At 39.5% G+C, this 18,067-nt stretch overlaps 1 protein-coding gene across 1 annotated transcript in view; it reads right to left on the reverse strand.

Moving 5' to 3' along the window:
* The window catches only part of Mindy4b (MINDY family member 4B), a 35,997-nt gene extending 27,813 nt beyond the window's left edge, over window positions 1-8,184 (reverse strand). The window contains exons 1-3 of the mRNA XM_087186342.1: window positions 7,914-8,184; window positions 7,653-7,680; window positions 5,796-5,963 (exon numbers count right to left, since the gene is read on the reverse strand). Of these exons, the coding sequence (XP_087042468.1) occupies window positions 5,796-5,963; window positions 7,653-7,680; window positions 7,914-8,020 (303 nt within the window). The 5' untranslated portion in view covers window positions 8,021-8,184. The remainder of the gene's footprint in view (window positions 1-5,795; window positions 5,964-7,652; window positions 7,681-7,913) is intronic.
* Between the last annotated feature and the right edge of the window lie 9,883 nt (window positions 8,185-18,067).

Raw genomic sequence — 18,067 nt, forward strand, 5'->3', positions numbered from 1 at the left:
AAACATCTACTCAGTTCCTCATTGTTCTTGGACTCTTACATCTTATTTATGCAGGATGTACTGAACTCTCTGCAAGTCATTTGTTACATTTGTTTCTCCTGATGTACTGAGTAAAAGGTGCAATATGCTGGGGGTTTTCATCTTTGCTGCCCAGAGCAGCACTATTCAGGCCCAAAGCTCAGCTTCTCAGTCTCATTTTTCTACTTTTCCTGTAATTCGCCTTGTGCTGCCCTGGCTCTCAGGAGACTAGGACTTACTGCAGAAGTTCTAGTAACATCCCCTTTCCCTGTTTCCTACACATGTGCATATACATGTCAGTGTCCAGGGGTCCTGGGAGGAGGTGCCTGTAGTCTAGTGTGACTTGAGCTGTGTGTGTGTGTCTAAGGGGCAGCAAGCAGGGTGGAACTGAGGATGCAATGTATCTGTGGCCTGATCCAAGAGGCCAGCTCATTGCTTATTGACCATAAGAACCTGGACAAATTGTTGGACCTTTCTTATGTATTTATTCAGGTACGGCAGTAACTCTTTTTGGTCCACATCATGACTATTATTGAAAGAAGAGTATGGAAAAGGGCTTTGGGAACCACACGTGCTTTGTTGTGTAACAATCTTTGTAAAAACATAGCCTATCTACATGGGAATATCATATGATGTATGGAAGGAAGTCCCAACACAGGGGGGAAAGAACCAGAGCCTTGCAGAAATAAGGGAGGAAGCCCATGTGTAAACACAAAAGATCAAGGCTATTGAGTCTAAGAAGTCTTAGGATTCAAATCATAAGTAAAAATTTCTGCAAGTCAAACTGGACTCCTGTTTCTGTGGCCAGACAGAAGCTGTTGCAGCCTGCCAGGCAGCTTCACCTTCCAGCTGCACCTATGGGAGGTTCACAAGGGTCCGAGGCCTCTGTAGCCAGCCCCCCTGGCCAGAGTGACAAAGATGACCCATCTTACCTATATGACACTTCGCGACATATAAAATGTAATTCATAATAAGATTAGCTGACACATTTAACGATATATGTGTGCTGTTGAGCTGCCTGAGAACTAGCCACAAGTAATTGGTCTTAAAAAAAAAATAAGTGTAATGATTATTATTACTTAACACAATCAAGCATGGTTTATAGTTTTTTTTCTTTTCGCTTTGCTAGTTTTCTAGTATTTGTAATGCATTCCTCTCTCTCTCTCTCTCTCTCTCTCTCTCTCTCTCTCTCTCATGACACCTGTGTTCCATTTGGTTGTTTTGATGATCATGATAAAGATAGTTATCATCATGCAGACATATGCACATACATATACTTTCAAACACAAGTCCTGAATCACTCTTCCCAACAGGTTTAATTTTCTTAACCAGACTGCTTTCTTCCTTGTCCCTGGGCTTACAGTTTCCCTGGGACCATTTATCCCAGCCTAGTCTTCTCCCTTACTCAACCCTAACTTGAGGTAGAATAATCCCCCTTGAATCTCCTTCCTTGAATATATTTTTGCTTTATAAATTACTGGGCCATCATGGAATCAGAGATTTTAGAATTACTGAGTCCTAAGAAATTTATATCCTGGACCACCTAAGAGCATGGTAGACTTGGTTCTATCATGTTCAGCCATGGAGTCCCTAGCATCTAGTGTAATGCCTGGAATATAGAAGGGTCACAGTAAGTATTTGTTGAATTAGAAAAAAAATGTAACTTACCCTTTCATGTTACAGTTAAAAGGCATGAGTCACAGAGCAGTTAAATGGCATGCCTAAGGTCACATACACAGTAAACAGCAGTGCAGAACCCAAATGCAAGCCTTTCAACTTACACCAGCCAGGTTCCCAGCAGGAAGCAGATGACACTGTCAGGTCAGGATAGTCAATTGGAGAAACATTTAGTAGAGGACTATTTACAAAGATGTAGGCTGAGAAGGGGGCACCACAGAGGTTAATGCAGTGTTCCACCCTGGCAACAGTAGGAGTCATGATGAACTCTAGATCTAAAGGAGTGGGGACTTGACCCAGAAAGGAGAGCATCCTGGGGAGAAGACTGTTCTCCTGCCAGTCTCCTTTTTGGGATTCCCCATTGCTCAACAGGAAGCTGGAGGAGGAGAGTGCCTGTGGAGGGGGACCCTACAACTCAGCCTCCTGAGCAGAGGGCAGGGTAGAAATTGCAGAGAAGATACCCACTACCTGTTCCTCCAATGCCCCCAGGGGCGTGTGCAGAGGCAATGAATTAATTAGTTTATCCTTATGGAGGGACTGGGTTGTAGTTCAGTGGTAAAGCACATGCCTACCATGCATGAGGCTCTCGGTTTGATGCCTAGCACCACAAAAGAAAAAACAAACACCAGACAACTATTGAAATCCACCTATAGGCTAGACCTTATTCTTGAGGGACCAGGCTCTGCCTCCTTCTCCCCCAAAAACCATCCTTGCCTGTTAGTCCTCTTTTAGAGCTTCATTCATTTGGGTCTCCCCAGAATGTCTTTGTCTCTGTCATTGCATTCTTACTATACTGCTGGGTGGTATTGCTGCTGCACTGGGGGTGTGTTCACAGGTTGCTAATAAGAGGCCAAAAGAATGCATTCCAGGCTAATTCTAGGAGAAGGGCCTGGGGGTGGAAAAGGATAAGGAACCAAGGAGAGCCATGGGTGGGGGCCTGCTGGAAGAGCCAGGTGATGTACCTATTCCCAGTCTCCCAGCTCACCCTCCCACACATGCTGTGAGGTGTCAAGTTGAGAAGAAGAAAGTTCTTGTGCCAGAAAGAAAGAAACAAAGGGTGAGAACCAGGAGAAGCAAGGAAAGCGTAGATGTGGAAGCTGTTTTACCCAACCTTCACGTCCTGAGTGGATTCCCAGCAAAGAGACAGTGGGGACCAATGTCAGGAAACCCCATGCATCCCAACTCCAAACAGAGGAGAAAAAGAGAACAGTAGATCCATAACAAAAGGCATTCTCCAGTAAGTATTAGGATTCAATAGGTCTGATAATTTGCCAGGTGGTCACACTGCTGCACTGTCGATTAGAATGGGTCAAACTTCCCAGCCTCCTCCCTGGAACTAACATCTTCAGGATCCCAGAGCTCATCATCTTGAAATCCCAGGGCTTGTTTAATTAATGCTGCTGCTATTTAAAGGACAACTATTATCTGGCCCACATAATGGGAATAAATCCAAATTCATTTTTAAAAAAAGAACAATCAATTATTCTCTACTTCAAGGACTTCCTTAATACTTCATCAACTTGGTTTCAGGCTGCAGTGGTCTGAAGCTTTTGTCCCCCAGCCTTTGCCACAGGGGCAGAATTACTTTTAAAGAGTCACCAAGGAGGTCTCCCATTGCAGCTGCTCCTGTTTGCTGATAAGTGGGAGCATTCAGACCCAGACTGTCCTGCCTCCCCAGTATAGAGAAAGGGTTGGTAAACATCTATGAGTGCTTTTTCTATTTTAAAACTTTGTGTGTTTTTTTAAAAAATAGATAGCACACTTGCACTGTTCAAAATCCAGAGTAAACATAAATGCTGCAAAAAGATTCCTTCGCATCCATGTTTCCCCTGTGCCTCCCCCACCCTCACCCCATTGTGTCTTATGAAGCCTTCTGGAATTCGTTTCTTTATTTACAGGCAAATACCACTATAGAATCATAGTTCTCTCTCTCTTATATAAGGTAGCCTATTTTTCAGACATGTATAAATTTTAAAATGACACTTTCCATAGAAATTTGTTTCTGAATTCAAGAATACATCTTAATAAAAGATTTTTCATTAAAAACAAAAATCTTGTCAAGCAAAATGCATATACAAGTTGAGTATGGCTCACTTCAAGTGCTTAGGATCAGAAGTGTTTCAAATTTGGCATTTTTCACATTTTGGAGCATATTATTTGTATATACATAATAAGATATACTGGGGACGTGGTCCAAGTCTAAACATAAAATTCATTTGTGTTTCATATATTAGATGCCTTATATCCATAATCCTAGGTAATTTTATATAATATTTTTACTGTGCCTGTGTTTAGTTCACATGAGGTCAGGTATGAAATTTTCCACTTGTCATATTGACGCTCAAAAAGGTTTGGATTTTATAGCATTTTGGATTTTTGGATTAGAGATACTCAACCTGTACTTATTCTAACAGTAATGAAGGCAGCATAATCACTTAGACCCAGCAGAACCAAAAGGATTACGTATTACTTGTCTTCGTGTTTGAAAGGAGAGCAGCTAATGAGGTATATAAGACAAAAGTTAAAGCACTATTTTAGGGCATCAAGGCTGATGAGCAAAGCACAGCATCTTATAAGAGCTCTGCCACCTGCCTGTCTTCCTGTGACATCAGGTATTTGAGCCAAAGAGAGAAGGAAGGTGAATTAAAGCAGATAGATTTTTGTCAATGGAAAAGAGCAAACAAGGCCTCCAAGTACATCAATACTGCAAACATGACAGTGGAGAGAGTTGTTTGGTGAAGCCTGTAGGGTTATATATGACAAAAAAGACTTTGGAGGGCTGTAGTACCATATCTGGTCTGGGGAGCTTAAGGAAAGGTTAAATTAAAAGTTGAAAATATTGCAGTCAGAGTCATCCAGCCTTCATGCTCAAAAAGCAAATGGAGACTCTGTATTACTACTTTGGGTGTTTTCTACATAGGAGCTTTTAGTCCCCACTCATTCCTCTCAGCTGGGACCTTGGGTGGAGTGCACAAACTGTGCAGCTTTGTGTACATGACAGCCCGGCCACAGGGCAAATGCTGCTGATCTTTACCCAGATCCCTCAGCTGGTCCTGGGCTGTTTCTGCAAACATGGTGTATGGTAGCCTCTTCTGACTCTTGTTCTTAAGGCCCCAAGGAAAGGCCTCTGCCTGAGGTTCTAGAGCAGTGATGGAGAACCTTTTAGAGCTTTCAATTGATACAAACAGCCCGCTGTGGCATGTGTGCTATAGGTTTGCCACCACTGTTCTAGCGTGTGCTAAAGAGGTTTGAGGAAAGGGGCAGAGGTGGGCCAGTTGTCTTAGGAAGCTCTGAGTTTCATTATGATAGAGGGCAACCCAGTTGGAGGAATCTCTCACCCTAGCTGTTACTTTTGCCCTGGGCTGACTCCTTCCTTACTTCCCCAGTTTCCAATTATGTCTTTCTTGAACATGACAGCGGCTTCTCTGGACATCTGCCAAGGCATTGTCTCCAGCCTTGGTCCATCTGACCCAAGGAGATGTTGTCAGCATTGCCTTCTGGCTGGGTCTCTACCAGAAACCCTATCTTCGCCCTGCTTAAGTCTTGACTTAAACAAAGAGTCCCTGGAACCAATAGCTTCTATGGCTGCTTAGATCCTAAAATATCAGATTCTTTTAAAACCTATGTATTAATTGGCAGCCCCAGAAAATGTTTCCTACCTGAAACTAGCTCCCTATCCAGGACTTGGCCTGGCAAGTTCCCCTACTCTGCTCCCTTCTGCCCACACACAAGGAGGATCCTTTCTTAAATGTCTACAGTGTTTTATGGATTTGCAGCACTCCATGGTCTTCCACTTTGAGGGACTGTCCTATTCTGCCTTAAATAGTGATCTATTTGAATGTAACTCCTTTCCACCTTCAAACTGAACTGTCACATTGAGAAAGTGAGTAGAGTTTGAGAGGAAAAGGCTACCATCAGTATTGTCTTTGAAAAAATACCACAAATAAGTCATTTTAATTATATACTCCTTTTACCAATAACAGCCTTCTATAGTCTTATCTTCACTAATACTCTCACATGACAACAGATAAGATTTCCCAGACTTGTTGTTTTAGGAAGATTACATTTCATTTCATGTTTAATTGACAAGCTATACTTACCATGGCCATTGCTAGGGAGATAGGAGAGCAGTCCAATTTTGAAGAGATGATGGAGGGTTTGGGAATAGAACAAAGGCTACTGGATGGCAGATGTCCTTGTCCTTTTGGTTGAGGTCTTCCTGTTCTGCCTTCAGTTTCATTAGCAGATACATGGTTGCCTTCATGACTCTACAAAATGCGAGCCCCCCCCCCAAAACACAAAACAAACAGAGCTGGTGATAACCTTGTTTTAAATCTTCTCTTTCTCTGAAATACCACTGCTCATAAAATGTAGCACTTTTAAAGATGTCTGAAAATTGTGATAAATAGCAATAAAAGAGGTGAAAATATTCCAGTATCTGTGTCAGAAGGGTTTTTATTAAGTTTTATGAGACTTGGAGAGGTGAAATGTAACTATGGAAACATAATTAATGCTATCAAGACCTTGACTTGAAATTATGTTTAGAGAAGAATGCAAATGTCACTGTCTCTTGTTTTGAAAAGACATTTTATAAATGTTGAATGATTCTTTCCAGTCTATACAAGATATTCTTCATTATATTATAAACCAGTCAGTAAATTAATCCAGTTACCACTTTTTAATTCTTTTAGATTCCTGTGAGTATAGTAAGTTTCTTCTCTAAATAATCTACCCCACCTTTTAAAAAAATCTACTTTTACTTCTCTTAACTTATTCTCTTATGGCATTTCAGTATAAGTTAGTATCAACTCTTCTTCTGATTTATTTAACTTCTGTCCTAATGTCATGAAACAAACTTTCCTCCTGGTAGCTGGAACGTGAAGGACACTGCCTTCTTAGTTTTTCTGTATTTCTAGAGGCAAAGATGCTGTCTTATCTCAGAAACACAGCATCCAAATTGCAGATGATTGATGGGATAAGATGCATTTTATAAGTCAAATGGAAAATCTTTACATTTGTGCCAATGGGCTTCCCCTACCTTGTGTAAAGCTTAACCTGATATTTATTTACTTTTTTGGGAGAAAGATTGTTTTATCTTCTGAATATTTTATCCTTCTAATAATAGTTATCTCCATTTAATATTTCCAGGACTAAAATAAAAGCTTTATCTCCCTGATTCTAATTTATAGTATGATTAAGGGGGCTTTAGCACAAATAAGGCTTTTGATCACAAACTTGAAGCATGTTGCTTTAGCATTATAAAGTATTAATAATTCAATTTCTTGATCATATAGACTAGTGCCAAGAAAGTCATTTAAATATTTTGTACTATGTTGGATCAGAGACTGAAATACAAGGTCCCATTACCTCCTAACCTGAAAGGTTACATGAGCTACAAACATCTTTCATCTTATATTGTACAAGTTATTTTCAAATACCTTTTAAAAACTGAAATTCAAACGTCTTTTCCTTCTTTGAAAATGAGAAGCAAAATAATTTTTCAGAAGCCAAATAAAGATAATTTTTTTTGGTACCAGGGATTGAACTCGGGGCCTTGCACTTGCAAGGCAGGTGCCGGAACCACTGAGCTAAATCCCAGGCCTGATAACTAATTTTTTTAAAACTACTTTTCTTCAGGGATACTAAGGTGCTTAGTTGTCAGAATCTAGTATTATTTCATGAGTGTAGGAACTTTAGATTCTAATACTACTTTTCTTCTAAAAGAATAACCATATGGTGCTTTTAATGATGAAAAGTAGCTCTTAACAGTAGGAAGACAAATTTATGAATAAAGAAGGCATAAAAAATCTTACACTGGCTTTCTAGTTTTGTGTTTTCACCCATTAAATGCCAGAGCCTGAGTGACATTATGTGCATTGAACAAATGCAGATTATACTGTTAATGTGATTTAAGAACCAACTAGAGGACAATACATTGGCTTGGAGAAAGTAATTACCTCAGGAGTTGTATTATTGGTTCCCAACCTATAAATGAAAAAGAGAACATCAAGTAAATTACTCCATTCAAGTTTCACATCCACACACCTTCCTAAACCCCAATCTTGCTAAGAAGTCTCTGTTGACCAATAGTTGCAGGGAGAACATTTTAAATGTAACCATATAATGGAAACTTCTCAGGTAGCAAGCATAAAAGTTGATTTGTTAAACACCTAAAATCACTGTGCTACTGGAGAAATGAGAAAATGAGAACATCTTACCTGAGATAACTAAAGATTCCCCTCCATTTGTCAAGAAATAAAATTTTCCTAGTTATGTCTTCTAAGTCCAACTCTTGAGGGCTTTGCTCCTGGCTGGAGACCTCCATATCATTTTGGGCAATGTAAGGAACTGGAAGAAGGAAATTGTGAAGGTGGGAGAATAAAGTCTGGTGGTGAAGAGGTGAGATGACTGGAGCAGATGAAAGTCTGATCCCCACTTCTGACTAGCACAGTGATCTGGCCACACAGTTGCTGCTCTGGGCTCCTTCTAAGCCCCTGATATCAAATCGCGATTAAACTTTTATTGGAGGTGGAGCCTTTTGTGTATTTTTGTTCACTGTATAGGTGACATGAATATTTAATCCAACACACAGATTTATAAACAAAGAGATTTCAATTACTTCTCTGCATCAAAGCAACTGAGATGATCTGCTGATGAGAGATACCATGCTGGTGGAATGTGATAGCTCTTTATTCTGGGACATCTCCTTGGAAGTATTTGTGGAACAGAAACATGTTACCAAAGGGAGTAAAAACATTCTGTTCATACCAAAAAGCTTCATTAACTTCTGTTTGGATAACACATAAGGAAGGCACTGGCCATCAGGCATTTGATGTAGAGTGTAATGTACAGAGATCTCATACAATTGAAGCAGGGCTGGTCTGATGGATTTCAGGAAGAAATCTAAAACTTACCTCTCTTGTTGGCTGAATGAAGTATAGCTGCAATTGTGGGCATAGTAAGGAATACTGATGGCTGTGCTGGTTGATTTTACATGTCAGTGTGGCTAGGCTATGGTACTCATATGGTCTCCATCTAAGTACTAATCTAGATATTGTTATGAAGGTGTTTATTTTTTAAATGTGATAAGATTTAAATCACTAGTCTTTGAGTAAAGTAGATTACCCTCCATAATCTAGGTGGGCCTCATCTAATCAATTGAAGGCCTTAAGAGTGAGATGCGCTGACAGAGAAGGAATTTTGCCTTCAGGCTGCCTTTCGACTCAAATTTTCAACATCAGCTCTTCCCTAGGGCTCTCGCTTGCTGGTCTGTCCTATGTTTTCAACACCTCCACCCTTACATACTTTGAACTTGTGTGTGTGTGTGTGTGTGTGTGTGTGTGTGTCCTATTTGTTGTGTTTCTCTGGAGGATCCTGACTTACATAATGCTGTTTATCAAAAACAAATACTGGTTACCAGCAAAAGTCTTCTTGCCTCTTCTGACTTTATTCAATATCAAAATAAACCCTCTCTGGTGGGAAGTCACTTTCTCTACAAACATTTTTTGAGCATGAGTTGCATAAGATTCTGGAATGCTAAGAGGTCAAGGCAAAAAGGCCAATTGGCTTTATTGTGACCTGAGTAGTCAGGGCTGGTTGTTTATAAAATTGCAAAGACTTTAAAACAGCAAGGCACTAAATAAATCAGAGGTAGGTTTAGGTGTCAACAATTTGGCTTGGGTGTGCTCTACCACTATTTTCTTAAACTAGTTTTTGGTGGTAGTTTAACCATTTCATATTCATAGGTCCCACAGCTGCCTACCAGCCTTAGTATTTTTGTTGTAAACGTAAGAAACATGAATAAATTCTTTCTTATTTCTCCTTTTCTTACCATAAATTTTCCTTATTTTAAAAAATAAAAAGCAATACTATTTTCTTCTTTATAATTTTATAGTTTTAATGATGGTATCAGTATTTAATATTTATTAGGCCCCCCTAGTGTAGAAAAAGAAATAAGAAATTACATGAACCTTGCTCTCAAATAACATAATGATGAAAAATGTTCAAGAATTTCCTATTTAGAAAGTCATATTAGAAAATAAATTCTAGATCTGCCATTTAAATTATTTAACAACTCAAAATCAGGAAAAGAGAGCAGCTAAGAAAACTATTTTTCTTAAGAATCATTATTAAATCTGTGTATTTTTGGCTATGTTTGTTCCCTAATTTACATAGAGTTCTGTAAAGGTAGAAGCATAAATCTCAATGATTAGTCAAGTTACCAATAAACCATTCTGTTGGGTTCAATAAACATATTTTGAGTGTTTGTTATATGCCAGGCACCTGGAAATGCCAAAGTAAATAAAATGTGGCTCCTGATTTCTTTGGAGGCAGAAACACACAGGAAAATGCTGTGAAAACGTGTTGTGGGGCTAAAAGAACACAGAGGACAGACAAGAAAGCAGCGTGGTTCTAAATCACAGTTTCGCTTTGGGTTTTTTTTTTTTTTTCTGGTAATGCTGGAGATTGAACACAAAGCTGTCACAATGAGCTACATCCCCAACCATTTTCTTTTTTTTTATTTTCAGGCATGGTCTCACTAATTTGCTAAATTCCCCAGGCTAAGCTTGACATTTGTGATCCTTCTGCTTCAGCCCCCCAAACTGGGGTTATATGCCAGCACCACCATGCCTGGATTCAGTTTCACCTGCAACTGACTCTATAGCCTCGGATAGGTTATTTAATCTCTCTGTGCATCATTTTATTCATCTGTAAATGGAAATAATCTGAGATCTTTCTATATTGAAACTTTCAATATTTGAACACGGTATATCATGTTGTTTACACATTATCTCCTGTTGTTTGTTTAGACTTAATTCTCAGAGGTGGACTAGCTAAATCAAATGATAATAGTCACTTTAAAGACTGTAATATGGGACTAGGGGGGCAGGTAGCTCAGTGGTGGAGAACTTGCCTAGCTCTGAGTTTTATTGTCAGTACCACACACACACACACACACACAAAGCAAGAACTATAATACATATTGCTACGTTTCACCATTGTTTGTGATCATCCCTTACCCAGTCTTTCTTATTACTTTTATCCCCAGGTTGGAACTCATGGTCTTCTCTTTTCCCAACATGTCTTTCGCTTTCAGATTAGATGCTGACAAAGATTCTACAGATGGAAAAGGGCTGGTTTCTGGAACTCACCAAAAATGAAGACTGTCATTCCTCCACAGCAGAGGAAGCCACCACTTTGCTGGGCTTTGTCAAAAGACTGAGAGCATGAGACCTGTGTGTACAAAGTAGAGTAGAAAGAAAATATGTGACTAGGGGATTCTGGGCCAGATCTGGAAGGTTGGGGCAGAGGAGAGCACAGAAATATGTAGTCTGGGACTGCCCTCTTCTATGTCTTAATGGTCTTCTCCCACACTTATTACCTACCATGTAGGAAGTCATCCAAAGCTCCTGTCTCAGGACTTTCCCTGATTCAGCAAAGAATTGGGACTGAATATGGGATCTCAAGCAGCCATAGATCTGTTACCACAAAAGGAAAGAGCAGGTACCAAACAGAGGCTTAACAGAGGGAGGGGAGTTTCTGCAACCATAAAGTGGGGCAGTGAGGGATAGGGGAGGATCTGAAACCATTCTTCTGGAAAGGCAAGGGACTGTGTAAATGCAGATATCTGCACCAAAGGCTATTAGTTTTTTTGTTGATAATTTTAAAAATATTAATGACACCATGAGAAAAAGTTATGTGTACTTCAAATCTGGAAATTTGGTATGTAACAATTTAATTAGACTGTAAAAAATTAAAGTTATAAACATTTGTTATAGTCTCCCAAAAATCTATGACTGATTGCCACAATCATTTACTCTGTTCAGCCTTACAGTGAAAACCTTGGGCTTGCAGGTATTTAACCAGCTTGTAAAATTACCCCTAATCTTTCTTCTTGCTGTTTTCATGTGATACTTCACAAACAGAATTTTAGAGGCTTTTGATTTTTTTTTTTTTTTACAAAAAATCTCGTTAGTATTTAATTAGCCTTACCCGTGGAAAGCTCTTCCTTAGGATTAAGTTAAATCCTTTATGCTTTAATTATCATTTATTTTCTTTAGTTCTACTTTCTGTGGAGAAGGAAATTTCCTAATCATATTCCTTCCTAAAAGAATTCTACAAATCCACTGGAAAATAGAAGATGGCTGTTATGTTCTCCTTTTGTTCTTGGGTGGTGTGGTGAGGAGGAGAAAGTAAGGGTCAGGCTCAGGGTCAAATTTCAGCCAGCCACTCCCCTGTAACTGCATTACCTTGGGGAACTTATTTAGTCTCTGAACAGAATTAATCTCTCTAATGGTAGAACATGTTTCTTCAGGACCAACAGGAAGAAAGGGTTCTCTGCTGCTTGCAGTCTCTGGTTACAGGGAAATCCTATGTGTGCATAAATAACTCATTTGAGTTCTTTGAGTTCACAGCCAGGAGAACCTCACTTTTGATGAACTCAAAGTTGAACTGATTAAGTATCTTAATTTTATTTGCATGATTTCTCCTTTGCCACATGGGTAACACATGATGGGTGACATCACATCACCTTTACCATTTTCTTTTCTTTTTTTTTCAGTACCAGGGATCCAACTCAGAACCTTGTGTTTGCCAGGCAGGTGCAGTGTCACTGAGCTACATTCTTGGCCCTGCCATATTCTTTTGTAAGGAGCGAGACACATGTCATGTCCACACTCAAGGAGAGAACATTCCACAGAACTGTAGCCTGTTGTGTGGGGTTTGTCCACCATGTCTACTTACTGGCAGTGATCTTTGGCCAATTCTTTTACCTCTGTACCTCTGTTTCTACTCTTGTAAAATGGGGATAATAATAACTACATCATTGGTTTGTTATCTGAATTCATTAGGACAAACTTAAATATTTACAACAGTATCACAAAGCAAGTATTCAATAACTTTTAGCTGTTTCACTTAAAAATGGGTACAATTCCTACCCAGAAGACCTCTTAGAGTTGTTATGAAACAGGGTGGTGGAAGGTTTCTTCTCACTGAAAAGCCCATGCAAACAGTGTGGATTATTGTTTTAGGGCTTGTCTTCCTGGTTTAACCTGAAGTCTTGGCTGTAAGAAACAAGAATTCAGTTTGAACTGATTTAAGTAGAAGAATTAAGTGAACAGAATTCAGTATCTTTCTTCATTTCAAGGGAGAATTCTGTTCTGGTAAGATTGAATACATATGTTCAGATAACTCTGAGAATTTGTCTCTCCCTCCTCACGGGCTCATTTTCCTCTGGGTGGGCTTTATTTTTAGGAAGACTCTCCTGTGGTTAGAAAGGCGGCAGCTCTGTGCTTTTACTAGCTAAGCCATTTCAGCAAGAATACCTCTATTCCCATTGGTTCCAGCAAAATTCCTAAGTTGATTCTCATTGGATCATTGTCAAGGGTCTGCAGCCAGGGCAATGGGAAGCACAGATTGGCCAGGCTAGAAGATGATGTTAGAGCCCGAACCACGTGGAATGAGGGTAAGGAAGGCTGGATCACTGACGGAAAATGGAAACTAATACCGGAATGTGGAAAAAGGCCCAGTGTGCTCTTATAAAGTCTAGAAACCAAGGCCCGCTCTCCAACAAAGAATAAACATAATGTAAAAACTATTTCTGAAAATACCAGTGGTCTTATGTTGAATCAAAAACTGTCCCTGCTTCATTGGCCCCAGAAGCCATCTAGTCAACCTCTCTGTCCCATATCCCCCGACAGATGGCAGCCAGGCACCCATTTTCCTCTGAGGAGGTAGTCCTGCACTTGTGAGTCAGTACAGTGTTCGCCCAGTGTTCCACCAGCCCTTGCTGCCCAGCTGTCACCTGCCTCTCATGCCAGCAGAGTATGTGGGGCAGGAGGGGGGAAGAGCACTTGATGGAGAACTGGAAGGCAGTGGCACTCCTAGTTTGTGCTGCTCTGGGTTGTCCTTTAATGCAAGGGTCAAGATGCATATGAAAATCTCTCAATACAATTCCTGTGTAAGCAGTCTTGCGGCTAGAGACGCTGCTGCGCTCAGACGCACATAGGAAACCTTAGCTTAACATCAAATATAGTTCAAAAGAACTATAAATTATTGCCACATAATTTTCCTTTTGCCCAATAATGCCAGCCAAAATATGTGCTGCCTGGGGTGGACCATCCCCGTGCCCCCAGCTACACTATGAGGGAGGCATTCAATTTGCTCCTAAATTAATAATGGGTTATATGTTCATCAATATGTAGCTGTTCACTTAAAAATGTATGCATATGTGCACATATAATAAAAACACAGCTCAAAACGTATTAATTTTTGTTGCTTCAAATCTTACAGCATTCCTAAGTTGTTTCTTTTGTCCAAAGAACAGTCATGTATATTGAGCCACTCACCTAAGGATCATATTCTACAAGTGACAAGTTTGAAATTCACCCATTGTATGCCTCCAATGACCTGTACCCCACCTTCTGTCTCTTTTTGTTTCTGCTTTAACAAATGCTGTATTTTCTCCTATTTTCCTGTATTGTACAATGATATGCAACTGTCTATTTCCATTTGTGGACAGAAGAAGTGATTCCTTTTGTTGGTGTTTCCTCTCTTTCCATCTACTGCTCCAGATATATCTTGCCCCATTTTAGGGGCTGATCAGGCATCAGAAAGGTCCTGAGGGCTGGGGATTTAACTCAGCAGTGTCATACGTGCCTGGCAAGCACAAGGTCCTGAGTTAGATCCCTGGTACTAAAAAAAAAAGAAAAGAAAAGAAAGGTCCTGAGGCAGTGAATGACAAACCTGGTTCATTGACTCTGCTGTGTGATAAGTATATATGTCACTTTCCTCTCTGGGTCTGAAGAGGTAGATAAAATACCGGGTTGGACAATGCTACATAATCTCTGGGTAATCTTACATGGTTTATGGGTTCTGATTTTCACCTAATTTGTTGATTCTGTCTAAGTACACCTGAAATCTTTGGACTAGGGCCTATGAAATCTCTTCTGTCTATAGGCTACTTGTGGTTTTATAAGGCTTACCATTCTCTCCTTAGACTTCAAATTATTCAGCTTCCCATAGAACCAAGAAAGCCCCTCAAGAAGCAATGGAATTCATTCTCAGGAACATAATTCCAGGAGCCAGAAGCAAACTAATGCTAACAAAGTGGGAAAGGCAGCATGACCAGCAGCCACTAGCATAATGAACAAGGTGCCAAAAGGTTTCACGCTGTCCCTGTCCCTGTGGAGTGTAAATAGAATCCCCCTCTCTTCCTTGTCTCCCCTCACCTCACCTGTCACATGAGCCAGGCATTCAATAATCGCTCTATGTGACCCCTGTTGTTAGTAACAGGGACAACACTGTGTATTGCAGGTTTCTTTGCTTTCTCCCAACTCCTAGCAGCTGTGGCTGTAAAATTTGTGTCTGTCCTAAGACGGTAGATCAGGATTTCCCTGGCTCTTGGAACTAAATATAATCAAATCACTTACCTTCTCTATTGGGAAATAAGTTATAAATAACAAGTCAGCAATCCTTCATCAGAGAAGATGTGGTTACTAGGAAACAAGCACTACTGTCAGGCTCTCTGTTACTATGTATCCATATGGTGGAGTGTAAGCTCTGGTTCAGTCTTTGGCCTATAAAATGGTCCTTGGATATTCTATTCTTGCACATTAAAAAATTTGTTTGTGTATTTTAGGGGTTGACGACTTGAGATTTAATTTGACCGTTGTTGCTGATTTGCTGTGTGGCTTTGGGTGAATTAATTCACCTCTCTGGTCTTCAGTTTAATTCTCAGGAAAAGAGATGAGAAGGATGGGCTAGATCAGTCACCAACAAACAACAACCCACAGGCCACATTTCTTTGCCATCTGTTTGAATATGATCTGCAAGTTAAGAATGATTTTTGTATTTTTTAATGGTTGAAATCAAAAGAAGAATATTTTATGACACAAAATATTACTTATACAATAACGTATATATGCTAACATATAATTATGATAATATATAAAGTATACCATATGCTCTTTTATGAAATCCAAATTTGTGTGAATAGATGTGTTTTTATTAGTACATGTTTGCAGTACATAATGTTTATATTCCTTGTGTATAGTTGTACATGTACATAAGACATTTAAATTTCTTTTTTAGTCCCCTTTCCCTCCCCTCCCTTGATCTCTTGATCCCCTTCCCATTTGAGAAAGACCTATCTCCCTACTTCCTATTAGTTATCTTTTACTTTGCTCTTTATTTATAATTTGAGTTTCTCATATAAGAGAAACCATGCAATATTTAAGATTATGTGTCTGATTTATTTCACTTAACATTATGGTCTCAAGGTGCATCCATTTTCCTACAAATGATCCAATTTATCTTTCTGTGTGGCAGAGTAGTTTTCATATTTTGTGTAAACACCACATTTTCTTTATCCATTCATCTGTTGATGGACATATAGGCCACTTCCAGCGTTTAGCTACTATGAATTGTGCTGCTATAAGCCTGAATGTGCATACATCACTGTAATATGATATCTTTAACTTGGGAAAATACTTAGAAGGAGAATAGCTAGGTCAAATAGAATTTCCCTTTGGTTCGAATGTTGTCTATGATTGCTTTTCACTCAACAGTAGAGTATTATAGTAGTTACAGAGACCGTATGGCCTATATACATCATAAAGTATTTACTCTATGGCCCTTTACAGAAACACTTTGCATATGCCCAAGCTAGTTGGTTTAGCAGTTGCCTGCAACTCTATTTACAAATTGCTTACTTCTCAGAATAGATCCTCCTCAATCTGGGAAAGAAATCCTGGGCCACTGGTGGCCAACCTTTCAGAGCTTTCAATGATACAAATAGCCCACTGTGACAAGTGTGCCATAGGTTTGCCACAACAGTCTAGGCTTTGATGCATTCCCAGGCTACCCATTGAGAGAGTGTGGCGCTTTCGCCAAATCCTGAAAAGGACTGAGAAATGTCTTAGCTAGAGAAACAGCTTCGCACTGAATCCTTGCCCTACTCTGAGTCAGGCCAGACCTAGGAGCCAGGGTGTGAGCCTCAAGCTTGCACTGAGAACCAGAGCTATAGTGGTCCTAGGCCTAGGACATCAGTGCTGTGGTAGAGAGATCCCAAGATAGCAATTCCTCAAATCAGGAGATCATTGATCTCTCCCATAAAATCCTAGGCACCCATACATTAAAAGAGACAAATCAACTGACTGCAATGTATGGAATTTATTGGGACTCTGCAAAAAATAAATAAAGGAAAGGTAATGGGAAAATTAAACCCTGCCTGTTTGACAGTAATAAAGAATTATTGATGTTTTGTGTAATAATGTTATGATCATGTTTTTAAAAAAGAACACTGAAATACATATGGCAATATTAATGGATGAAATGATATGATGTATAGGATTTGCTTTAAGATAGATCCAGATGGGGCCTGGAGATTTAGCTCAGTGGTGCTGCCGCCTGCCTCACAAGCACAAGGTCCAAAGTCCGATCCCCAGCACCCCCCCCCCCGCCCCCCGCCGCAAAATAATAATCCAGATGGGAAGGCTTGGAAGTGGGTAAGGCCATACAGGAGTTTGTTGTTGAAAATTTGTAATGGGTACCTAGGAATTCATTATACTACTTTCTCCAATTATGTGTGTTATGGTTTGTATCAAAAAAGTCCCCCGAAAGGCTTATGTGTTCAGAGCTGAGGATTTTGGAAAGTGATGGAATCATAAGGATGCTAACCTCATCAATGGATTAATTCATTAATCATTGGAAGAAGTAGTAGGTCACTGGGGGCATAACCTGGAAGGATATATCTTGTCCCTTGTTCATTTCTGTTTCTCTCTGCTTCCTGGCCACCTTGAGGTGAACAGGCTTCCTCAGCCTTCTGCCATGATGTTTCTGCTTTACCACAGGCCTAAAAGCAATGGAGCCAGCCAATCATTAACCGTGGACTAAAACCTCTGAAACCATGAGCCAACAAAACCTTTCCTCCTTTAAGTTGTCTATCACAAGTGTTTTATAACAGCAACAAAAATTTCTGAGTAACACAATGTACAGGTATATACTTAAAATTTCCCATAATAAAAAGTTAAAAATAATTACTGCTTATAATCAGTGATTAAAAATTTTTACTTTAAAGACTTTAGTCCAAGAAAAAGCTCACACTTACAGTCATAGTAGCTATGTTTATAATAGAAAACTTGGAAACACATTTCTATATAAAAACAAAATTCCTTGAAGAAAAAAGTTTTTGTCAAGTGTTCTAAACATTTAAAAATTTGATTGACTGAATATACTTTATTAATAATTTTGTTATTGATACAAAGCCAATTTTTTTTTGGTACCAGGAATTGAACTCAGGGCCTTGTGATTGCCAGGCAGGTGCTGTGCCACTAAGCTACATCCCTGGTCCTTGTCACTTAAAATTTTTTTT

The sequence above is a fragment of the Heterocephalus glaber genome, unplaced genomic scaffold (genome assembly GCF_053883595.1).
Source record: "Heterocephalus glaber isolate CG9 unplaced genomic scaffold, H.glaber_assembly_v1.0 deba00001504, whole genome shotgun sequence".
Classification (NCBI taxonomy): Eukaryota; Metazoa; Chordata; class Mammalia; order Rodentia; family Bathyergidae; genus Heterocephalus; species Heterocephalus glaber.